Genomic DNA, 26,261 nt, shown 5'->3' with positions numbered 1-26,261 from the left:
ACCCGACTTTTAGCAACATTGCGATTTACACACACTTTATCGTCACATTGCAATAACCTGTTACTGCTTTGGGTTCCACTGTTTAACCTGGTCTTCTAACCCCAGAAAGGCAAGAAAAAACAACTGATCTCAAGTTCTGAAGCACATGTTATTGCTTACTCACAGCACCGTCATTCATGCCAAATCTACAAAATCCTACTATGTAATTTGTGGGAAAGTAGGAGGGAAGGACAATAGAGAAGACGCAAGTCTGTGATGACAGGAACCATCTCTGTTGAACACCAGCAGTGTGGTGGTGACTCATCCTGGAGGGAGGGTATCTTCAAAGATCACTTTGCTCTGTGTTCCATTGGCTTTTCAGAAATTACCAATTGCAGGTCTTACCCTTCTTCATAGCTGGTGAGAGTGGTTGAGATCATGTCTTTGGTCAGAAATTGCAGCTGTGCAGAAAGAAGGTCAAGTGGATTTCAAAACCTTTCTATCTATAAGACTCCTCATTGGAGAACAGCTAGAAATTTTTAACCATGAACCCAACAAGGATATGCATGGATACAATGCATGATGGAATGAATAATATCTGGGGTCAGCACCTCTGAAAAAATACTTAATGATCCCCTCAGTGTCCTTTAATACTTTAAAAAAACCAACTAGCGTATCTTCTGAGGGCCCTATGTCTTTTAAGATGCTGGTCAGATATTCTTTGATTGTGGCTAAAGCATACCAAAGAGAGGCAGCAGTCCAAATTATATGTCAGTGACTATGAGTGACATTGTAATTGGGGGTAAACATACATTATATTATCTGCTTCTCGTTTAAAAGTATAAATGATGATTTCCAAAGGTCCATGAATTAAACCATGGGTACCATTGATTGACTTCAGGTTTTGTGCTGTGCTCTATTTTTTACATATCTAGTATTCTTTCTGATGTTCTTTTTTTTTAAGATTTTATTTATTTATTCATGAGAGACACAGAGAGAGAGGCAGAGGGAGAAGCAGGATCCCTGAGGGGAGCCTGATGTGGGACTCAATCCTGGGACCCCAGGATCATGCCCTGGGCCGAAGGCAAGTGCTCAACCGCTGAGCCACCCCGGCGTCCCCTCTCTCTGATGTTTTAATAGTCCTATTGGTTGGGTGTCATTATTCCATCATTCAAGTAAGAGAATAGAGATTTCACAGAAGTAGAACATCTCGCCTAAGTCCACAAGGCCAATGAAAAGCAAAGATGTATTAGAAAATATGTACCTCGGCTATTTTTCAGTGTTTCACTATGGAAAATATCAAAAATCAAAAATATATAAAAGTAGACAAAACATCTTATTAAACTCTATACACACATCTTAAATTTCAACAATTGTCACCTCATGCCCAAGCTTATTTCATTTATTTTCTTACCACCTTCCCCACTTCTGTTTCTTCGAAACAAGTCCCAAATATGATAGCAGTCATCCAAAACATTTTGATATATTCTATATAGGCTCTTTTTAAAAATGTGCCAACTTTTTTATGCTACATATAGATGGAATAGCTTAATGCAGAACTAGTTATTACTAAGAAATGTTAACTTTCACTTTTCATTGTCACTGGCAAACCACCCATTTCAGCCTGTACACGGATGGCCAATCATTATTCTAACAATTAAGTAGTATCATTACAGATGTCCTGTTGGCTTCTTGGACAAGAACAAGAATTTACATAGAAACAAATGTACATCAAAAACACATCTGTTGTACTTTTCTTTCAATGCTTTTGTCTTTAAATAAGGGTTGTGGGAAAGGAGAAGAGTAATCAAGGAAAAACATCATGATTGTAATGAAATGGAGGATTTAATTGAAGATATTGTAAAAGAAATTTTGAAAACCCGAAAAATATTCAACTGTAAAAACATGGTAACAAAAGCAACACAGGAATTTAAGCATCACTTATACATACTGTGGTGGGTATTGAGACCTTGCAAATGCATGTTTAAAAGTAAGAATGCGGAGCAATTAGCAGAAAATCCACATATGACATCTCTTGGGAGTCTTTTGGAACCAGTTTCATTTATCTTTAGATTTTTAAATATTTTCCAACTCAAATTAAAAAAATAAAATAAAGTTACTATTTTTTTTGCCTAATAAATAAACTCTCATTGCTTCTGATCACTAAAAATTAATGAGCTATTAAATGTCCACAGAAATTCTTTTGAGTCTTAAATGGCTTCTTGTAAAAGGAAAATGCTATAACTCTTTTCAGAAGATTGGCTTAGATTTCACTTTTCAACAAGTTTAAAAAAATTGAATAAGCTCCTTTCTGTTAAAGGAGGGCAAGTTAAACAGTAGAACCTACTTAGCAAATTCTGTGAATATCAATTTTTCTAAAAATATGGAATATTTTAGGAGCTTATTCTTCTTTACTTGGGAAGATTATTTTCCCAGAGATTCAATGCAGTTTTGCAAAGCATTACACCTACTGGTAGGATCATCTAGGTTGCCATATGGGATTCTCCCAAATTTAGGAGCCAAATATTGTCAGCTGTCAATCCATCTACAGTGTTGCTCAGAGGAACATTCTATGTATAGGTCTTAGGGTCATGATTGCTTTTGCAACTCTTCTTCCAATCTTCCTTTTTTTTTTTTTTATTCTTCCAATCTTCCAAGGGATAGTGCATATGGCTCTCCTATGTGAATGCTAAGACAAAAGTGAGAGAATCCTTTTTGTTTTCAAAAATTTAAGTAGTTTTTTGAAATATAATATACATTCCATATAGTCAATCCACCTGTTTTCTGATGCAATTTAATGATTTTTAGTAAATCTACAGAGTTATGCAATGATCACCACAATCTAATTTTAGAACAGTTCTATCACCTCAAAAAAAAAAAATAGACAGATGTGCTGATATGGAGGCTAAAATGCCATCCAACTATGTTTGCAAAGCGAATCACATTTTAATATTCCAGGATTGGGGGTTGTTGCAATTTATTCACTGATGTGTGGTGCTGTTTTCTAATTTGTATAAAGTCGCAGCTGAATGTGGGATCATCTTAAAAGAACTCCCAGTCCTAAAAGGGCAGAAGGATGCAAATAGAATAACCCTAAGATCAGTTTGGGAACTTTCAGAAAAAGGCTCCATTTATATCAAATGAGTGAAAGTCAGAGGGGTTGCCAGTGGGAGAGTCTCTAAGGAACACATGAAAACTCCCAGTAAGCAAAGGTACCACATTCATAGGGCACCTCTCGAGGGCACCAGCGACAGCTGATAGCTATATCAGTGATGCAAGATCGTACCCTTTTGCTTGACCCATGTGTTCCCGGGCAGATCATGGAGCAGTCAGAGGCAGAGTCAGGTACAGCTGAAGCCTGGCCGAAAAAAGAATTAGAAGGATATAGAGAGAGGACAACTAAATATCCCACTTTCGGGAGGCAATCTTCACCCCTGAAGCAAAATGAACTGTAGAGGAGGAAGATGTTTTAAATGAATTGAGAAATTTTTAAAGTCTTTGTCCTATAATAAACACTCTTTTTAACTACGCAGGCCAAAGACCTTGACAAATGCCTACAGCCATGTCATTATCATATTTTCATCACCCCACAAAGCACCCTCATCTCTCTTTACAGTCTATCCCTTGCATACACATGGCACCAAACAGTGAGGGCATTTGTGGGACCATGAGACTATCCTACACATTAATTAGCATTTTTTATGTTCAGTATTATGTTGTTAGTGAATAAATAAGACAAGTTTTGTTTTCTCTTATCATCTGCACATCTTTTATTTCTTTCACTTCCCTTAATTTTTCGAACATTGAAAACAAATGAGTACAACCTTGCCTGTTGCTGATGGTTGGGAAGAACTATGCATATTTTTCAACATTATGGATGATGTTAACTGCAAGTTTTTATGGATGACCTTCATTAGGTTGAGGAAGATCTCTTACAGCTTGCTGATAATTTTTATCATGAACAAATGTTGAATTTTGTCAAGTTCCTCTTACTGAAATGATCGTGTGGTTTTTCTCCTTTCTCAATCTGGAGACTAATTTTCAGAGTTAAAAGAAAAACAAAACTGTATTCATGGGAGTAGCACCACTGGGCAGTGTCAATATTCTTACATATTTCTGGATTTAAATTGCTAAAATTTCCTTAGAATTTTCCCATTCAGGTAAACAAAAGATATTTGGTGCTCTGCTGCTCTTCTTTGTAAGTAGCGCATGAGACCAGATTTTTAAGATTTCAGGAATTAGGGAGCTGGTTGGTACTGGATTGTTACAAGCTTGGAATCAACCATATCTGGAATATCTTTATCACAACAATTGGCAAATGCTATAGATCAGTATCGTTTTCCTACCTCAGAAGAGGTTGTGAGACATTTAACTTCATAGGACTGGGGATATTGATGTGTGACGTGTCTGCGTGTGTTTGTAATAATTTTGCCTGGTTTAGGCATCAGAGTAATGCTGGTCTCATAAAGTGAATTGAGAGGTGTTTTTCCCTTTTCTATTTCATGGAAGACTTTGTGTAGAATTGGTATAATATTTTCCCAAAGTGTGTGATAGAACTCCCCAGTGAAGCCATCTGGGATTGTGGTTTTCTTAACGGTAAACTTTTTGTTAGTATAGTCTCTTTAATTGATATAAGGCTATTTAAAACTTCTGTTCCATCTTGAGGTGGTTTTGGCACTTTCTTAATGTCAAGAGACTTGTACGATTCATCTCGTTTATGGAATCTGTTGTTATGAAATTGTTTATATCACTGCCTTACTTCATATCTCAAACTCATAATTTATGTTTTCTCTTACTTCCTGATTAGTCTAGTTAAAGTTTTATTTTTAAGTTACTTTTTAAGATTGATTGATTGATTTTTAAATTTATTTGGGAGAGAGAGTGCACGTGCACACATGAGCAGGGAAAGGAGCAGAGGGAGAGGGTTAAGCAGATTCCTCACCGAGCAGTGAGCTTGCTGGGCTTGAACCCAGGACCCTGAGATCATGACCTGAGCTGAAATAGAGTCAAATGCTTAACCAACTGAGCTACTCCGGCACTCCTATAAGTTTTGTTGATCTTTATAAGTAAACAATATTTTATTTTATATTTTTTGTTTATTTACCTCTTCATGGATACTTATATCTTTGTTAAACTCTTTCATTTATATATTTGAACTTAACTTGCTCATCTTTTTCTAGTTTCTTCAGGTGGAAATTGGGTCACTGATTTTAGGACTTACTCTATGTCTAATATAGGCATTTAACACTTCTAAATTTTTCCTAGAGGGATCCCTGGGTGGCGCAGCGGTTTGGTGCCTGCCTTTGGCCCAGGGCGCGATCCGGGAGACCCTGGATCAAATCCCACGTCGGGCTCCCGGTGCATGGAGCCTGCTTCTCCCTCTGCCTGTGTCTCCGCCTCTCTCTCTCTCTCTCTCTCTCTGTGTGACTATCATAAATAAATAAAAAAAAAAGAAAAGAAAATGTTTTAAAAAAATTAAAAAAATAAATAAATAAATTTTTCCTAGATATTTCTTTAGCTCCAACCCACAGATTTTAATGGATTGTGTTTACATTTTCATTCAGTTCCAATTATATTTTCTAATATTCCTTATGATTTCTTCTTTGACTCGTGGATTATTTAGAAGCATGTAGCTTTATTTCCAGCTTTTTTGGTGATGTTCTGCATATACTTTTGTTACTGTGTTCTATTTTAATTGTTTCGTACCAGGGAACATAATTTGTTTACTTCAATTCTTTGGCTTGGAACTTTTTATGGCCCAAAATGTAATCTATCTTGGTGAATAGTTCCTATACATTTGAAAGAACATATAGGCTTTCTCCTGTTGTTAAGAGAAATCTTCTGTAGATGACAAATTATAACTGAAATTCTCAGGTTCAGGTATTCTGTGACCTTATTGTTATCTTCCTAATGTTCTATTAATTACTGAGAAAGGAGTGTTGAAATCTCAAAGTATTATGGGGTTGTCTATTGCTACTTTCAATTCTGTCACTTTATGTTTTATGTATTTTTCAAGGTGTAGTTGATCATCACATATTATACCTTCTTGTTGAATTGACTTATTCATAATTATGGAATAGCTCTCTTTATCACTGATAGTTTTCATTGTTCTAAAATTCATTTTGTTGGATACTAATCTGCATTTCACTTATCTTATTGTATTAATATAGCTAATATTAACATGGCTTTCTTATATGAAGAATTTGTACAATATATTTTTTTCTTTTTTTTCTTTTTTATTACTTTCTTCAATCTCTCTCTTTGCATTTATTCTTCCTATTTGGTACTTACTACAAATCAAAACCCATCTTTGTATCTTCAGCTCAATGAGACTATCATTCTCCCTTTGGGCTTTTCTCAAGTTAAGAGCTTTCAAATTACATTGAATAGTACTTTTTAAATATTAAAATGAGATGTCTCATCATTAAAACTCACCCGTAATGTTGCAGAATATGCTCCAAATTTCTTCCAAGAACAATGATCCAGTTGGGTTAATATTCCTAGATAAGAAAGAGTAAAATTTGTATATGAATGAGTTATACTTGCTATAGTTGTTGTTTGACACAATAACAACAAGAACAAAAATAACAATGTAAGGCTAGCACCATCAAGGACTATATTTAAATATCATTCTATTTGGAAGTGACAGGGGGAAAATGTTGTATATTCTTTCTGGAAAATTTTTGATTTAGTTGGATAAAGAATGAAAAAAACCTAGACCATTTTAAGGAAGTGATGGATAAAATGCTCTCTACTGATGGATAAAATGCACTGTAAAATGACATGAATAAAGCTTCCGAAGAGGATTCTCAAATTTTCCCCTTAATTGTTGGAATATTTGTGTTTCCAGTCAGTAGAGATGCATACATGTGAAAATACTGTAAGGAAGGAAGAAGAGGACTCAAGACAAAAATCAGTCAATCAATCAATCAATCAATCAATCAATCATCTTTCAAGTGATACCAGTGATCTTGTGCTAAAAAGGCTTAAAGGTAAAATAGAAAAACTGTGCAATTTAACATCACCTATTATGTGCACTAGACGCTGGTAATGTAAGATGGAAACTTTAATTGGACAGTCTTCTCTTTAGGAACTGTCATCAATAGATTTTCTGAACCTAGCTCAAAACTGTAGCAATTTCCTAGTGGTTCTTAGCTTTTTCTTAGGTGATACAGGAAGCTGTGAGTTAACTTGCGCCTGTGATTAAGATAAAGTTTTAAATCAAAATCTGGATTACCAAAACCAGTGACTGATTTTTGTTATACTAATTAAGTAGAAGTCTTCTTTGGATGCCACTTAATATTGCATCTGGATTCCATAAGAATCAAACCATATTCCATCTTGGAAACTCTTCCTCAGCATCCTCGAGAGTCTTACTCCTTAACACGCATTTTTCTTAGTTCTTTACTTTATATTTTACTTTATATTCCAACTTTGAGGCTTTCAGGTAGAAATTCACTGTAAAGTATAAAAGTATGAAATCCAAATATTCTTAAAAGATTACAGATCTTTGCTTCATTTCAAAGTTAAGGTAACCGATAGCCTTCCATATATTAATAAAAACCACTATTATTTTAAGTTTTGTTAAACACTTTATACATGACATACCCTGAAAATACACTGTCGGTGGAAAATCACATTTGTTCCTCAAAGACCTTCTGACCCTCAGTTCCTTAATTAGTACTTTGGGTACAATAAGAGTTTTTGCTGTGACCTTGGGGAAATTATTTTAAAATGCAACCAGGTAAGTAATGAAATTGAGATGGAAACACAATTAGGAATGATTCCAGAGCCCGAATATTATCTAATATGATATTCAGAAGGATTCTGAAATAACACAGCCTAAAGGAATTATACCTAAGATAAGTTATTCAAGAATTAGAACATTGAAAATTGAATAAATCCCCCTAAACTTATATTTGTGAAGCACACCTATTACAGTTCCAAAATGGGGAGTATTTGATGGTAGGGATCTTTAGATCACTGCCCAGTATGAGAAAATACCACACATACATTGTCAACGGGGGATGGCAAGCTTGGAAAATCAAATATCATCTTGAGGATATTTTAAAAGACTCATAAAAAAATCCCTTTTATTTTAAAAGAAAGTATTAAAATGAAATCATGCATGACTTCAAAATGTATTCAGATTTCTCTATAGTGTATAACAATAGGGAATTTTATCAGATTACGTTTTCAATAAAAAGGGTTTGAATGAGTTTGATGTGATTTCTATTTCAATCATAAGGGTGACCTACACAGGTATCTTCTTCTTCGATCATTTTATTTCTGCTCTCTCCATCTGTATTTTAACCTGTTAATATGTGGGTGAATTTGAGGAAAAGCAAATCAGTTTGACCTTTAATGTAAAGTCATTTTTGTATGATCGAAACAGTACTATTCCAATACTATAAAGAATGTGGATTTTAAGATTCAAAAGCACGTGCCATTCTCAGCAACCTGGGAAGAATGATAATGTGACCACTGCTTGAATGATAATTTTATCTACATAACTGCCTTCCATCCTCTTGCCTTCACTGTATATTAAGACTTCTGCCCAAAGATATATGTTTAGCCAAGCTGTTTTAATATAACATATTAAACTTTAAAATGATTCAAGGACAAACACTGGACTTCAGCTCGCTGTAGGATGCCACATTTTCTTGCATCTTTCCCTCCCTTTTTTAGCAGCTATTTTACCACTAAGCCAGAAAATAAGGAATTATGCAGGAAAATTGCTATCAGCTGCTACCCCTGCTGGATTACAGAACCCAGAGCATAATAGCTTCCCCAGTGGAGCCTCTAAGGGCTTGGGCCAAGCCATTAACCACTGCAAACACCTAAGGGAAGAAATGGAATAGAGTAGAACGGCTTTCAAGCATCCCAGAAGATTTTTATGCAAACAAAATTTATTTGAAATGCAGATGTCCAGGGCCTATCCCCAGAAATTCTTATTCAGTTGATTTGGGGGAAAATCCAAGAACAGGCATTTTTAATGTACTCGGATATCTGTATCTGAATTACTGCCTGGATTTTAGAGTTGGCTTCTGTTTGTGTGAATATTTTCAGAAACAAGTTGATAATTAAATTGGCTTAAAATTTATAATGTCAGGATGGACCAGATATCTCAGAGCCTAGTAGATAACAGAAACTTTATTTTTCAATAAAAGACTAGTGACTATGTTTCTCTCACTGCATTCTATTTTTGTAGGGTTAGACATATTTTGGACTTCTCAAGTTTCTGCTCTGCATTTTAAGTCTCTTGTTACAAAGTGACTCACTCACAGTCACTGATGCCTATCGTGTACTTATTCAAGAGACCAATTGAAACCATTATATTTACTTTATAGTTATAATTTCTTTATACTTCAATCTCCATTACACCTCTGAATTAGAAGTCGGTTTCTACTGCCTCCTTCATAAATGAAGTAGTAGATTTTCAGCTAGTTACTGAGGGATGGCCAGAACTTTCAAACATGGAAAAGAAAAAAGGGAGGTTATTGGATGTGAGGGAGAGATGCATAAAATCATACAGCCACAAAGATGATGCAAGGAATAGAACCAAGAAAGGGATTTTTGGAAATGGGGAAGAATGTGATTAAATATTATTAATTCCATTATCGAAAGATTGAATTTGTGCTACTGACCATCCAGGTGCATATGCCCAAGAGGCAAGTAGAAGAGACGTAGGGTAAATTTTAGAAAGAAATATTGTCTGGTATTTGAAATCAAGTAAGTGAACCAAATTCAAACAGTTCACAAGGAGGTGTTGAGTAACAAGAATTCAACTAAGGAAATCTGAAGATCTAATCGGCTTTATTCAATGATTCATGAGTTGGGCAGCATCTCATCTAGCCAACAGAAAGGAGCTCCACTGAACTCCAGGAAAGAAAGTTTTTTAAAGTCAGAGAAGAACCAGAAAAAAAAGGAAATTATAAGCAGAGAATGCACTGTTAGGCATTCTAAGGGAACCGAAGGGTTCTAATAGTGGACTGCCTCCTAGTGCTGACCACAGGATTCCAGCTTGGTTGGTTAAAGGTTGCATTCCTACAAGATGATGGTGCCAGCGGTGGGGGCAGTTGAAATTGCAGTTCGCTTAGGTATCAAGTCAGTTTGCTGACGTGGGATTTCAACACAGTGACTCCATTTTGAGCCTGGGGTTTTCCTTTTAACAGAGGTTAGATGAACAGGCTGAGAGCAGAGAGTGCTACTGAACAGAAGTAGTAGAAAAGAGGGAAAAGATGGAATGCCATTCTCTGTATTTCCACCTTTCACAAACCAGCTGTGTCTTTCAACCCAGTCCAGGGGTGCCCCCTTCCTTAAGGCTTCCTCGTATCTGTATCTGTGATGGTAGAAGTAGAGGTCAAGGTAGGGATGGCGTAGTGGACCACAGGTGAGAGCTAAGACAGGGATCGCAGTTAGAGAATGGACCATCAGCTGACTGACATTTTGGCTACTTATATGCTATTTTTGTCTCCCCTTCTGGTTCAGAAGTTCCTTGAAATCAGTAATCACATTCTCACTTACTTTAGCCACCCACCCGTTTGGTCATTCAACAAGGATTAGTTAACATCTTGCCATAGAGACTTCCGTGTAGTGACACACCTGACCAACAAAAGGATGCATTTGCTAAAGAAGAGAATATCTCTGCATTCAAGGATCATTCCGTTGGTAAGAGAGAAAACCATCGTATCTGATTATATTGCAGCATGCTGGGGAGAAAGTGTGCCAAGGAAGACTTTCCTCTGACAGTGAGGTCTTGGGGCAAGGGGCACTGAAAACCTGAGGACTGAATATACCAGAATAGATTTGAAATAAGATGGAGGCGTGGGTGATGGCAAGGGAACGTGGATGTGCACCATTTTTGGTGGCTTTCACTTGATGGCTTATTTTCATACGTGCAAATTCAAAACATTCGGGGAGCTGATGGTATCTAACAAAGTGATGATGTGCAGGGATATTTGACCTCCTTCAAATCAAAGCTGGTAAGCTAGATAAACTACTTTCGGTAATTCCTTTATTTTATAGCCTCAGCTCTCCATTCACTGTATTAAATGATTTCAGTATCTTATGTGCGATGTATACCTCACTTAAATTGTTATTTTAAAACAGCCTTAGAGGGCACTTGGGTGGCTCAGGGGTTGAGCATCTGCCTTTGGCTCAGGTCATGATCCTGGGGTCCTGGGATCGAGTCCCGCATCAGGCTCCACTCAGGAAGCCTGGTCCTTCCTCTGTCTGTGTCTCTGCCTCTCTCTGTGTGTCTTCCATGAATAAATAAATTAAATATCTAAAAAATAAATAAATAAAACAGCCTTACTCTCTGGTCCAACTACCATATATATCAAGTATGTTAATGAGCACAAATTTATCAGCTCCCGTGCAAAATGAATTAATCAACTCTAGTGCAAAATGAATTAATCTCTGACTCTCAGTTTCTTAAATATTTAGAGATATGTACTCAATCAATAGAGATGTGGTGCAAGTCATTCTCTTGACAATGCTAGCTTTCTGATGTCTGGATTTGTCATCATTAAGAGGTTGTTTTCTGGAATTTTGTCAAGAGATTCCACTAAGGGCCTTAGTATTTCTTATTTTCTTTTCTTTTTTCTTTCCTTCTCCTTTCCTCCTCCTCCTCCTCCTCCTCCTCCTCCTCCTCCTCCTCCTCCTCCTCCTCCTGTTCCTCCTTCCTCCTTCTCCTTTTTTTTAACCTAAATTGCTTGCACACTCAAAAAAATGTTTTTTTTCACATCTGCATAAATCCAAATAAATAAAAAATATTCTTTCGCAGATCTGTTGATATTTATAAAGGCTTTAACATTTCCATTCAAACAAATTAGAAACTGACTGTTGGTATAGTTTTCACTTTTGGCGGTTAGTTAATACAGGTATTCCTGAAATAAAATGGTCATATTAGTCTTCATCCCTCGTTCCCCGGTGCCTAGAGAACAATAAATCTGCTTTTCATCTAAGCATTAAGGGATCTGCATAAGTTTCATGGAGCATTTGTGTAAGAGCAAGTACGCAAATTAAGTACCGGCAAAAAATAATCAAACTCAGAAGACCTTGGGCAGTGTGATTGTATCTAGCATGGGATTTGGACCTATAATACTTCTGTTTCTCTCTTGTACCAAAAATAATCACTTTTAATAATTAATTCATGGTTATATTATGCTATGCTGTGCTGTACTCTGCTCTGTTAGGTGGACTTTCAGGATATGGGATTTAGATCTATAGAATATTGTATTGAATACCTTTTGATCTTTCTAAAATACTAGATTTTCATCTGCCAGTGGTATTGACCATTTAGTTTTTCCTTGTCTCTGAATGAAAAAACCTCCCTCTGCACACTTTCTCTTTTTTATCTTATCCTTGAGCTTTAATATAACCTTCTTAGAGCTCATTTTCCTTGTTTTCCAAGGTGACTTTTGTTAAGATGGCAGAGTATAGAATATGCATTGGATTTGGTTGTTAATTCTTAGCTGCCAGATGAGAAACCTTGAACAAGTTACTTTTATCTTTCAAAAACCCTGTTCCTCATATGTAAAATGGGTATAAGTATGCCCTTCTCTGTTTCTGTAAATCATATTTAATCAGATTTACTAATTATAGTAGTTTATTAGGGCTGCCATAACAAATTATCACAAACTAGGGGCTTAAACCAACCAGAGATAAATTATCTCACAGTTCTGGAAACCAGAAATCCTAAATCAATGTGTTGACAAGGCCCTACTTTCTCCAGAGATTATAGAGGAGAATTCCTTCTTTGGGTCTTCCAGCTTATCTGTTGGATGTACACATTTCAAGGCTTATGGTTATATCATACTAATGTCTGCCTCTGTGGTCACGTTACATCTTCCTTTACCCTGTGTCAAATCTACCTCTGCCTCACTCTTATAAGGACACAGGTTTTGAACTTAGTGCCCACCAGGTCATCCCAGATGAACTCCTCATCTCAAAATACTTCATTTCATTCCAGCTGGAAAGACTCTTTTCCAAGTAAGGTAACATTCACAGATTAAAAAAAAAAAAAAAAAAAAAAAAGGACTTTTTGGAGATCACCATTCAAACCAATATACTCAACACCATCTTCATATAATCTAAAAAAAAAAGTCATTTTATAAAAATAGTTAATGTGCCCTCTCAAAGAATTTTAGAAGATGCTTAACTTTTATAAGCTACTTGATGAATGCTAAGGATGGCCCAGCCTCTCTACAGTTCCTCTGCAAAATGAAAATCATGCAGATATTTTTTTAAATCTTTTTTTAAATTTTTATTTATTTATGATAGTCACAGAGAGAGAGAGAGAGACAGGCAGAGGGAGAAGCAGGCTCCATGCACCGGGAGCCCAACGTGGGATTCGATCCCGGGTCTCCAAGATCACGCCCTGGGACAAAGGCAGGCGCGCTAAATGCTGCGCCACCCAGGGATCCCCATGCAGATATTTATAGAATTCTAGTGCTGCATGGTTATAGTGGAGTAAGTTTTTCTGTTAAAAAAGTGTTAATTCATTCTATGTGTACTTGCAAATTTTTTGACTAAACATTGTTTGGTGTTAGTCTAGGAACTTACAAAAGAATTCACAATGATTTTTTTTTTTCTCCTAAAAGCAAAGTAAACCTTGGTTGATGTTTTATGGCTAGATATACTTATTAAGTATTAGGAAATTTGATAATGAGTTAACACTCAATAAACATTGGAATTATTGACATCTGGTGGTATTGTGAACCATCTAATGAGAATAAAAAAAAAAAAAGAAAAAGAAAAAGTAACAAATGATCTAATTAGGTGGCTCAGAATATCCAGTTGCTTGTTGCAGATTTAGTATGTTAGTACACTTTCAATGAATTATGTAGGAAGTTATAATGGTACTGGAAAAGATTGGCTTCACAGAGTCTTAGTTTTTATTAATTCATTGCAGCCTGATTGTTTTCAACAAGATTTAGTGTTTAGAGTAAAAATGTATACATGAAATATAGATGGTATGATCTACACTCCGTATTCTTAGATATTAGGTATTGCATATACATATATCTATACTAATTTGCTGAAAGCCCATAGATTTGGTATCTTTATTGCTTTTCTAGGTTTTAGAAATAAACAGCAGATATGACATAATGATAGGAACTTAATTAAATCTCTTGTCCATACCTACTGAACAGAGTGCCAGTTCCCCTTTGTTTTGACCTTCTTGCCATTTTCATTCCATTTTACTTACCCAAGAAAATTTGAAATAAATTTGCAAGTCAAATGCAGGAGACATTTCTCAAAAAGACAAAACATCTAGTGATCTTCTCTTTATCTACTCTTTTTGTCATAAATATTTGTCTGGCGAATGCCTTCATTAACTCTGGCTCCTTGTTGCTTTTGCTTGCATGTAAGAGGATAAACAAAAGCCATAGCTCCATGATTTCTAATAAATAGGACTTAGGCAAAGGAAAATTTCTGCATCGGGGCAACAATAACAGAAGAACTACAGTAAAAACAATAGAGAATTTAATTTGCCTGCTTTATTTTATCTGGGGTGGGGGAGACAAAAAAGGACAATGTGGAAAGAACATAGGATATTTAAATAACAATAATGACCTTTTTTTTTTTTCTATTAAAAATACAGAGAAAGTAAATGGAAGGAAAGAAATTAGTTACGATACGACTGTGGGAAAATTACACAAATTAAGTTAAAGAATTACCCAGGTAGACACAGTCTACCTCCTTAGATAGACTTTGTATTTTTCATGGAGTATGCATACAGAATTAATTAGGGACTACGATGCTATTTTAGCCTGCTCAGGCTGCTATAATAAATACTGCAAACTGGTGGCTTAAGCCACAGACATTTATTTCTCACAGTTCTGGAGGTTGAGAAGTCTCAGATCAAAGTGGATGCAAGGTACGTTTCATTCTGAAGCCTATTCTCCTGGCTGCTTGTAGGGCGCCCCTATCTTGCTGTGTGCTCACATGACCCCTCCTTTGTGTAGCCCTGGGTGAAGAAGGAGAAGCAGGCTTGTGTCTCTTCTTATAAGGGCACCAATTCAAGGCCCCACCCTATGATGTCATTTAACCTTAATTCCTTATAGGATCTGTCCTATAAGCCTTGGGAGGCAGTGGGGCTGGAGGGGGTGGTTAGGGCTTCAACATATCAATTGCAGATGGGGATAGGAGCACAAGCATTCAGTCTATAACAAATACTTACTGACTTATTTGCAAAAGGAAACCTTTTTTGCAAGGGTATCGATGTTCCATGAAGGAAGCCCCTTTGATTGTCAACTCCAAATGATTCAAAGACTGAATATTAACAATCAAAGAAGATTGTAATTCCTCCTAAATTAACTATAGAAGATACTAATTCGGACTATGCACCGCCCTCTGAATATAAGACTAAATCATTCAATTTCAGCTCAGTAAAAGGGAATTTTGGTATGCACCTCTTTAGCATGATGATAGTTCACATATTTTAGATACCTGAGATGGTATTTCAGATATTCTCTCCTCGGTCTTCTCTATTTGAATCTAACCTCATTCTTAGTCTATTGCTCGTATTACATGATAAAAGGTTTGCCTAGAGTAAAACTAGAAACCATGAATATTTGTCTTAAATTTCCATATGGGCTCAGGCTCTATATCCTTTCCAACAGCCTAAAATCAAACCTTCTCATGGACTTATTCTGAATCATATATAATTCCCTGTGACAAAATAACATGAAAGGAAATAAATACGAGACCCACAAAATGTGGCTAATGATTACTTAGTCTTTCATTCACTTAACGAATATTTGCTGAGTATTCATTATGCATCTTAAAATGGCTATTTATACTTGGAAGTTCCTCAGTTTATTTCTGCATCCCCAAGGTCTGTCACATTCCTATTACTGTTATTTCTTAGTAAAAAGTGCTGATGAAAATATAAAGTTTGTTTTTGTTTTTGTTTTTGTTTTTTGTTTTTTTTATAAGATTGCATAACCAATCTATCTGGCAAGGTTGGGACAATTAATAAAGGAAATTATTCACAACAAAATGGCATTTAGGCACAGACATAAAGAATGCATAAATATTAATTCAAATTAGGGGTGAGGAAGGGTAGAGAGATTATCAGGCAGAAGAAAGAGCAATTACGAAAGTGCTGAGGAGTGAGGATGCTTGACTCCTAATAGGCCAGGATGGCGAGCACGTAGAGGAGCGGTAGGACCAGCCGCTGGAAATGAGGCAGGGGCTAACCATGCAAGTCACCTGGGGAGAAAAATAATCTGTAACAGAAATTCTAAATGGATTTAGCAAGCTTCTAATGCACGGTTATTTGATCACTTCCTTAAAACTGAAACATTCCAAATAAAAGTGAATAAAATAACCCGATTTATTTAGTATGAGGGTCTTTGCTCCATGTCAGGTCCTGTGCTGAAGGCTGGGAATAGAGCCTTGACTAAGGCTAGTCTCCCTAGAGGGGTTTAGACTCTAGTGATATAATACACACATTTTACAGAGTTTATCTATGTGTCTCTGCAATATCAAAAACATTACATAAAAATTCTAAGACTGATTTTAAGATGGCTGTATTTGTTACAGCCTCTAACAACTCCCGGTAACGCTCTAACAAGTAAATCTGGAGGGGAAAAAAATGGCAGAAACTAAGCACATAAGTGAATATACTTATTTACAATGAATCTGTTATTAGAATCTTAAAGGAATAAAATTTAAAAATAAGTAAATAAAAAATAAAAGAATCTTAAATAAAAGAATCATTTCACACATAATGGCATAATGTAATGTGCTATCTGAAATAAAGCAATCCTATATACCTACTGTTTATCTGGTCCCTACTTTACTGTTTATTTGGTGTAGACCTTGTATTTCTCAGCCCAGGAGTAAGGAATCCAGTGATACCACTATTTTGGGAATACTGTCATTTGAAGTGTGCCTGGTGCTGCTGGGCCTCTTTAACTCCCCACCAAGATCTTTCCCTTAATAGTCAGTCATAAGCAGAAACAAATGGGTTTGGAGTAGGAAGCAAGATTCTGGAAACAGTCATTCATCCTCCTTGGTGTAATGCTCATAAGCCAAACGTTCCAGGAGGATGAGAAAATGGGAAAATCCCTAACTGGAGGAGACATAGGGAATACAGATATTTGACTACTTCACCTACTAAGTCTATAAGACAACCAGGTGATACGGTTAAGATATGTTGCAATCTCAGCACAACACAAATGCATGAGATGGGCGGCAACTGGACTTTGCTCTCCACCTGGATATCCGTCCTCCCTCCAGAACGCCAAATGCTTTCATTCCACCTTCTTGAATAGATCTTGATAAAATACCTTTTTTCCCGTTCTCAAATCCTGTTATTATATACTCAATTTCAAGAGATTTAAATTTTAAAAAAATCATTACATACATGTCTATGGGTTCTCAGTGATCATACATTTTTCCTCATAGATTTTCCAGTTTTAGAAAATGTGTTTTCTCCAGTAAGTCATTATAAGGATATGCTCTTCTGTTTGCTCAAAAGGAAAAAACAAAATAAATGCAATAAGTGCAAAAATCAGAAGCAGAAGCCAGGAGGATAGAATAGGTTACAATGCAGAGGCAAGATGACAGAAATTGGAAATGCATGAAAATATGAAGGACTGAAAAGAAGGTTTTTAAATAATACTATAATGCAATTGAATCCACGTTTAGAGGTATTGAAGAACTGTCCTTTATATGACTGTCTTTTCCCTTTGAAGCATTGGAAAGAAAAAGAAAAGAAAAGAAAAATTAAAGAGAAAAAATGCAAGCAAACCGACAACAAAAAGTGCCTTCTAATAAACACCATCAATCATCTTAATGTTGAAAGTCAAAAGCTGTTTTCTTTTTTAGTATCAAGAACAATGTACAGGTGTTGCCATAATTTCTTATGTTCAGGATCGTGTCAGAGGGTCTAGTTACAATAGTTCAATAAGAAATAAATTAATATAGGCATTTAAAACTATAACTTTCCCTCTAAGCATTGCTTTAGCTATATCCCTTGCATTTTGATTTGCTGTATTTTATTTGAACTCTTCTTTTACAAGAGTAATTATTAAAGAACGAGTTGTTTAATTTCCACGTTATTTGTGAGTTTCCCAAATTTCTATCACTCACATTTAACTTCATTCCATTATGATCAGAAAACAGATTTTGCGTTATTATCCTTTTAAATGTACTGGTTTATTTTATGGTCTTGCACATTGTCTACACTGCAGGATGTTCCATGTGTACTTGAGGATATTTATTGTGCTATTGTTGAGCGGAGTGTTCCATGGGTATCTCTTAGATATTGTTGGTTTATACCGCTTCTCAAGTCCTCTATTTCCTTGTTCATTTCTGCCTAGTTGTTTTATCCATTATTGGAAGTGGGATACTGGCATAGCCAACTATTGCTTTTGAATTTCTAGATATTATATGCTCAACAATATATTATGTACCTACTGTTTTATGCAATTGCTTTTTAAAACAGAAAAAAAGGGAGAAAAACTATGTATTTCATTTTTATAATGACATAATTACTTTCCTGATGCTCTTTGTTTTTAATGTAGATTTGAATTACCGTCTGGGGTTATTAGCCTTCATTCCAAAAAAGTTCCTTTAGTGTTTCTTATAAGGCTTTTCTGCTGATGACAAATTCCCTCAGCTTTTGTTTACTTTCAAAGTCTCTATTTCATATTCTTTTTGTTTGTTTGTTTTGTAAGAAAGCTTTGTTGAATATATGATACTGGGTTCAAAGTGTTTGCTTTAAGCACTTTTGAATATGTTTATCCCACGTCCCTCTGGCCTCCATTATTTCTATAAAACTTCAGTTGGTAATTTTATTGGGGGGGGGTCTCTTGCAAGTGATGAGTCAATTTTGCCTAACTTTAAAGTTGTTCTCCCTGTCTTTGGCTTTCAGTATTTTTACTATGATATATCACTTGTGAGTCTCTTTGTGTTTATCTGCTTCGAGTTTGTCGGGATTACTGAATGTGTAAGCCTAATGTTTTCAAACATTTTTTAAGCCAGCTTTACTTTTTTCTTTTTTCCCTCTTGATATTTTTCTTCCACATGTATTGGCACACTCAATGGTATCCTTCATTTTTCTGAGGTTCTGTTCATTTTTCTTCATTATTTTTTCCCACCGTTCTCTAGCTTTCATATTTTCTATCCATCTATCTTCAAGTCTGTGGATGCTTTCTTTTGCCAATTCAAATCTACTGTTTAGACATTCTAATTAATATTTTATTTGTTATTGTGCTTAACCCAGAATTTCCACTGTGCTCTTTTTAAAAACAATTTCTATCTATTATTGATATTCTCTAGTTGATGTGACATTATCACCATACTTCTCCTTTTTTCCCTTAATCGTGGTTAAGTTTAATTTATTAAACACATTCTTATAATGGCCCCTTAGAAGTCTACTTCGTCTGATATCTGGTTGCTTTCAGGAATAGTTTCTTTTGCATGCTTTTATTTTTTTTCCCCTGGCGTATGGGTTTCTTGTTTCTTTGTGTGTCTTGTAATCTTTTGTTGGAAACTGGACATTTTAGATAATTTATTATAACAAATCAAGGTATTAGCATCTCACCCAGAGCTCGTTATTGCTATTTACTCATTTATTTGTTTAATGACTGGCTGGACTGCTTTCTTTAAGTCCATTTCCCTTCTGAACTATTAAGCCACTGATATTTTACCTGAGGGGATCACAGCCTTAGGAATGCTCACAGTCACCCTTAAATGACAGTGGTTGTGGTAGGGTTCTCTTGGTCTCTTTCCCTGACCATGCCCCAGTTTTTAAATTCCACTAATTGCCAGATGATTTCTGTACTGTTTTAAATTTGGGGGGCCAAGATTTGCCTACAGACCAATCCAATCCAGTTTGGGCTCCTTCTAGAATGTTTCTCTAGATCAGTGTTTCAGATTCGTTTTTCCCAGGCATGTTCCTCCCCTAATCTCTGTCTCAGGTTCTATGCTTCCACTGAGGCAAAAACTGTGAGCCACTGGCTCTAAAGCTGAGTTGGAAACTATAATGTGTTTCTCTTAGCGAAGCATCTGGTTTAGACGATGAGCACTTGGTGCTGGGGGATGGTAGCCTCAAGTCTTTTTTGGCTTGCTGCTCCCAACGCGCAATTGAGGCCCTATATTCCCAGCGGAACCCCGCCCAGGGAGATCCTCTGTCACACAAGAAAGGGCTGTGAAGAAGAAAAGAGCCCTCTCTTGGCATCACTCACCCAAAATTCAGTTTCAACAAAAGATATCTAGGAGTAGGATGAAACGGTTGGGTTGTCAGCTCCTGTCTCTTGGTAAGACAGTACTTTACCTGCTAGCTGAGGGGAAAGGGATTCCTGTGTTCCTGGCTGAGCCAGTTAAGAGTAGAATTTCCATCTCACTCACCGGGGAGGAGGGAGGAGAGAAGGTTCTGCTTGACGCACCATGGTCTCATTATTCTTACCAACCTTTGGTAGATTCTCTTGGATAAATGTTCCTTCATTTGCTGCTTGCCTCCAGGACCATTTCCAGGGATGTTAAATAGTTTTCCTTGTACGATTTTCACCATTTTCACTAGGAAACAGTTCTGTGGCACTCCTTACATTGTCTTGCTGAAGTGGAACTCTGTGTTGAGATATAATTTTATAAGTAAGAGGAAAGGTTTAGAAGATTGTTAGAATTAAAATCAACGTGGGGCACCTGGGTGGTTGAGCGTCTGCCTTTGGCTTAGGGCATGATCTCGGGGTCTCGGAACCGAGTCTCACATCAGGTTCCCCGCAGGGAGCCTGCTTCTCCCCCTGCCTGTGTCTCTGCCTCTCTCTCTGTGTCTCTCAGAAATATTTTTTTTGAATCAATGCATAAAACAAATTCACTTTATACACTAGCAAGAATGATTTGAAAGTGCACTTTCAAAAAGGTAATATTATCAGGCAACAAAATATATACAGTACTAATGACAACTCTACAGAAGATATGAAATTCTCGTGTAGCTAAAAAAATATACTTTATTGACATATATGAATCACTGAACTCTACCTCTGAAATTAGTAATACACTATATATTAATGAATTGAATTTAAATAAAATTTAAAAAAGAAAATAAGGAAACTAAGATCTTGAAATAGAATACTAAAGATCATAAAGATGCCAATTTTCTCAACATTGACTTATATTTTAATATAATTTCTACTGACACCTGGGTGGCTCAACAGTTGGGTGTTTGCCTTCGGCCCAGGTCATGATCCTGGGATCTGGGATGGAGTCCGGCATCGGGCTCCCTGCAAGGAGCCTGCTTCTCCCTCTGCCTATGTCTCTGCCTCTCTCTCTCTCAGTCTGTGTCTCTCATGAATAAATAAATAAATATTAAAAAAACAAGAAATATAATTTCTACTGAAGTTCTTATAATAATTCCCATAGGATGTGATAATCTGATTCTATAGCAGAGATAAGAAAGTGAACAAGAAAAGCCAACATACTCTTAAAGGAGAGCACGGTGGGGAAAATTACCTACAAGATTACAAAAGCAGAGCATTGGAATGTAATAAAGAGCCCCTAAAAGATGAGGTTGCACAAAAATTTGACTTGTGAGAGACTGAGTGTTGAAGAGCAGTAGCTAAAAAGTAAGGCACTCAACAATTAATCTTGGGAAAATCAATTACCAGTACAGAAAAAAAAAATCCCTTACAATTGCCCAAATGTGAAAGATAACATTATAAAAGTATTTTGTATATTTCACATTTTAAAAAATAAGGTTAGGAGCACTAATCAAAAAGAGACTGGTAAAATTGACTATATTAAATTAAAACTTTTTGCAATTAAAAGGCACCCTAAGTTTTAAGGAAATTAACCACAACTTGATAAATGGTGTGCAACATGTAAGAAAAAAATTATTTCATCTTTTTTATAATAAATATATTTTTATTGGTGTTCAATTTGCCAACATACAGAATAACACCCAGTGCTCATCCCATCAAGTGCCCCCCTCAGTGCCCGTCACCCAGTCACTCCCACCCCCCACCCTCCTCCCCTTCCACCCACCCCCAGTTCGTTTCCCAGAGTTAAGAATCTCTCATGTTCTATCTCCATTTCTGATATTTCTCACACATTTCTTCTCCTTTCCCTTATATTCCCTTTCACTAAAATAAAAATGTATTTCAAATACAGGATTTGAACTGTGTGAAACTGCTGATATTTGTTTTTAAAAAATATACAATAATGGCAATTTCATTTGGCATAATAACTCAAGTAAGTCAATAATAAATATGGACACCAATCAAAAATAGTAAAAAAAAAAGGGGGGGGCGTGAATAAGCAAATAGGGCATTGACTTGCTTGAGGTAGCAGGTAAAATCTGGCAAAAATGACTCACAGACTTCCTCTATTCAGTCAATAATTCTCTGTAGATAGGAGGGTAACAACATACGCATATGCCAGGAATAGTAAAATAATATGAATTCAGCGGTGGACCCACCAAAGCTTTTCTAAGTACTAATGAGCAATATTCCCGCTGCAGTTTCTAAATTATCATTATAGATTGTTTTAAAGAGAGAATATGCAAGAATAGCTTCCCATATAAATAATGTCAACCACAAAAAGACAAAAAGCCTCACTGTAATTTTATTAATTGCATCTTGAGGAACAATTCCCATCTTCTGTTTTGAACTATGGTATATGAAATCATCCACAAATGTTCCTTGCACTAATTAACTGTACTCAGACTTGTCACACACTTTCTGAAAATATAACATGGCTGTATATTCTGTATCTGTTTTGAGATAATGTTCTCCTCTTTTAGTTTAGTGGTATTTCCTTCTAGGTCATGGAAATAAAGATAACTGGATCATTTGGTACATCGCTGCTTAATTCTATTAGAGACCTCTTTTCACTCCTTAAATTACTAAATAATGAGGCAAAACCAGAAGAAATTTAGAAAAAAATACTGTTAACTCCATCTGGTATTTTCTTCTTTGCTTACTAGCAAGGCATTACAGATCCACTTATATCTTAAATAAAACAAAAATAAATATAATTTATACATCTATTTTGGGAGAATGGCTATCATTTTTAAAAAATTATAGTCTAGCACTGCATGGCACAGGAAATGTAACACATTTATTTAAAGTCATTTGAGTGGAATATCTGTTCATGTATTTGAGGGTGCTGGAAGCCAGAGGACACTGATGATCAGGAATTGGACAACAGTGGTTTAGAATCCCTGCTTAATATGCAACAGTGGGGTAGCCAAGCGTTCCGGGGGTCTACTGACTTGCCAGTACGTGAAAAGAATCCTAACCGAAATCATCCTTTTGCCCAAATAACATCACACACATTAACCGATATTATGTTTACTTGCTCTTGCCTAGAATATCCGTAAGATAATGTGTCCCCATGTTGAATGGATGTAGGTCTTCCGTTAACGAAAAATGAGAAAATACTAATAATTAACATATACGATGTGACTACAGTTCAGGAGGTGGGCATGGATGACCACAAAAAATTTATTTTGGGGGTAAAACTGTGAGAACCGTCGGGCTAGCATGGATCCAGGAATTCCTCACTGACAAGTTTTACCTTGAACTGACATGTGCCCATGAGTACTTCTTAAATCCCTTAAAGTGTTGCTCTAGATGACCAACGTATCTCTCCATGTTAATTGATTAACATGTGATATGGAACATCTGCTTCTACAACTTCTCATTTGATTCTCATTTGTGTAACCACCACAGGTCTGCTTTACAGAATTTTAATACGTGTGGCGCATCTCCTGCAATGGAGGAGGGACTTTTGTTATATCTTAGTTTACATGCTCAAGGGCATGAAGGACTCCTTTTAGGTACCTGTGGAAATCCACCAAGTGCCCTGTTTCATGTGCCATATTGTCATACGGTCTACCTTTTAATGCAAACGTGCCTTTCAAAGGTGGTGAAATTCTGTCCAGTGAATTTTGCATTATCAGGATAAATGAGAGAAAATTAAACTTATTTATGGAGGTTTGGCTTCGTTTTTGTCTTCCGAAAGGACACTTGAAAATTATTTTTATAAAAGAAACTGTTACACTTACGAGGTGATGGGAAAACGTCATTTGCTCATCGTGGGGCCTATTCATTAAACCCGTAGGGTGTGGGTGTTTCGGTCCACGCCGACTGGCAAAGGGGGGAGAGGGAGGTGGAAAGAATCTGAGCGGTCCAGCGGACTTGGGATTGTCTTGAGTTTCGCAGAGGACTTTTGAACTAGAAAAAGGCGTTGTTTGAAGTGATGCAAACTATTGTGATTTTCACTTTTTCCAGATAATTCCCTCAGCATTTTGGCCAAGCATAATGGATTCAACCGCCAGAAGCAAGAAGTCTATCTTTTACCAATCATAATAAGCGACAGTGGGAATCCTCCTTTGAGCAGCACCAGCACCCTGACCATCCGGGTCTGTGGCTGCAGCAGTGATGGCGTTGTCCAGTCTTGTAACGTTGAAGCTTATGTCCTTCCAATTGGACTCAGTATGGGCGCCTTAATTGCCATATTAGCATGCATCATTTTGCTGCTCGGTACGTATTTCCCTCATAGCTTGATAGTCGTCGTCTTTCTGGTTCTTAAATGACTGTAAATAAGGACAGCAAACCTGAACCCCAGTCAGGTGTCAGCATTCTTTTGGGGGAAAAGAAACTTTCATGCACTTCTCCAAGCTCCTTAATGGAGGGGGGAAGGGAGAAAAGTGCTGTGATAGCCAATGTCCCGTCAGAGAGGAAAATTCAGTGTCTTTTTCAAGCCCAGTGCGAAGGTAGGCTAAGTCTCAAGTACAGACTAAGTTGGTGGACGTTTTCTGTGGTTAAACGGCATCTGTTATATCAGAAAGCCTGCGGATCTGACATACACCAATTTGCTGCAGTGGGAGGCTCTCCTGTGTCCAAAGTACTCTGTGGTCTACAAAAGTTTCAGAAAAAATATCCAGTTATAAAAATGAGAGGAGAATAGGAAGATCTACAAAAAGAAAGTCGTACCTTGCTGCGTCCTTAAGCCAAATAATGTCAGTTACCCTGTCTCCCGTGGCATCTGTCCTGATCACCCAGAGTCCGCATTGACGCTATTTCTAGACATGTCCCACCCCAGGAGCCCCACCGCGTGTGATGTGGCTAGCTTGGCCTGTGGGGTATGGGTTTCTTGCCCTGTGCCCGCCTGTAGGCTCCCCTTTGCAGCCGGGGAACCCGCTTTTCTGTGGGAAGAAAATCCTCCACGGCGACCTGACATCCATCTCGGTACATCGCTTCATCTGTGAAGGAACATACTCGATCAGGGAGGGTTTGGAAGAGCTGACACGACACGGAATATGCTAGCTATCACCTCTGCTGCTCCTTTCGTGTTTTAGAAGGGCATGGAGTCGAGGGGCCTTAAAGGGCACCCTAGGCTCCCCAGCAAGAAGCTGTGTGGTCTGCGCTCTCCTTTGTCGGGTGCTGTTCGTTCCGGAGCCGGGAACTGGGTCACCCACAGCCTTCACCACGGACGGGTGCAAACTCGGTTTTTTAACCCAGCTCCGTGGCTACTTGGTGCCCAGGAGGGCCTGGGACGAGGGTCCTCCCGCGCAGTCCCAAGTCCCGTCCTTGGAGGGTGCTGAGCTAACCGAGCCCCATATCAGGAGAGTGCTGAGCTAACCAGGCCTGGTCCTCCGGAGGGTGCTGAGCTCACTGAGCCCGGCCCTCCCAAGGGTGCTGAGCTCACCGAGCCCGGTCCTCCAGAGGGTGCTGAGCTAACCAGCCCGGTCCTCCGAGGGTGCTGAGCTAACCAGGCCCGGTCCTCCAAGAAGGTGCTGAGCTAACCAGGCCCAGTCCTCCCGAGGGTGCTGAGCTAACGGAGCCCCATCCTCCCGAGGGTGCTGAGCTCACCAAGCCCAGCCCTCCCGAGGGTGCTGAGCTCACTGAGCCTGGTCCTCCGGAGGGTGCTGAGCTCACCGAGCCCGGTCCTCCCGAGGGTGCTGAGCTCACCGAGCCCGGTCCTCCCGAGGGTGCTGAGCTAACCAGACCCGGTCCTCCAGGAGGGTGCTGAGCTCACCGAGCCCGGTCCTCCAGGAGGGTGCTGAGCAAACCAGGCCCAGTCCTCCAGGAGGGTGCTGAGCTAACCGAGCCCTGTCCTCCCGAGGGTGCTGAGCTCACCCAGCCTGGTCCTCCCGAGGGTGCTAAGCTCACCCGGCCTGGTCCTCCTGAGGGTGCTGAGCTTACCACGCCTGGTCCTCCTGAGGTGCCGAGCTCACCCAGCCCGGTCCTCCCAAGGTGCTGAGCTCACCAAGCCCAGTCCTCCCGAGGTGCTGAGCTCCCCGAGCCCGGTTCTCC

At 37.8% G+C, this 26,261-nt stretch overlaps 1 protein-coding gene across 4 annotated transcripts in view; it reads left to right on the top strand.

Moving 5' to 3' along the window:
• The window catches only part of LOC140626249 (cadherin-8), a 357,477-nt gene that overhangs the window by 329,650 nt on the left and 1,566 nt on the right, over window positions 1-26,261 (top strand). For all 4 annotated transcript variants that reach the window (XM_072813942.1, XM_072813924.1, XM_072813911.1 and 1 more), the window contains one exon: window positions 24,234-24,485. In XM_072813942.1, coding sequence (XP_072670043.1) covers window positions 24,234-24,485 — 252 coding nt within the window. The remainder of the gene's footprint in view (window positions 1-24,233; window positions 24,486-26,261) is intronic.

This window comes from Canis lupus, chromosome 3, assembly GCF_048164855.1.
Source record: "Canis lupus baileyi chromosome 3, mCanLup2.hap1, whole genome shotgun sequence".
Classification (NCBI taxonomy): Eukaryota; Metazoa; Chordata; class Mammalia; order Carnivora; family Canidae; genus Canis; species Canis lupus.
This window is presented reverse-complemented; position numbering and strand designations above follow the sequence as displayed.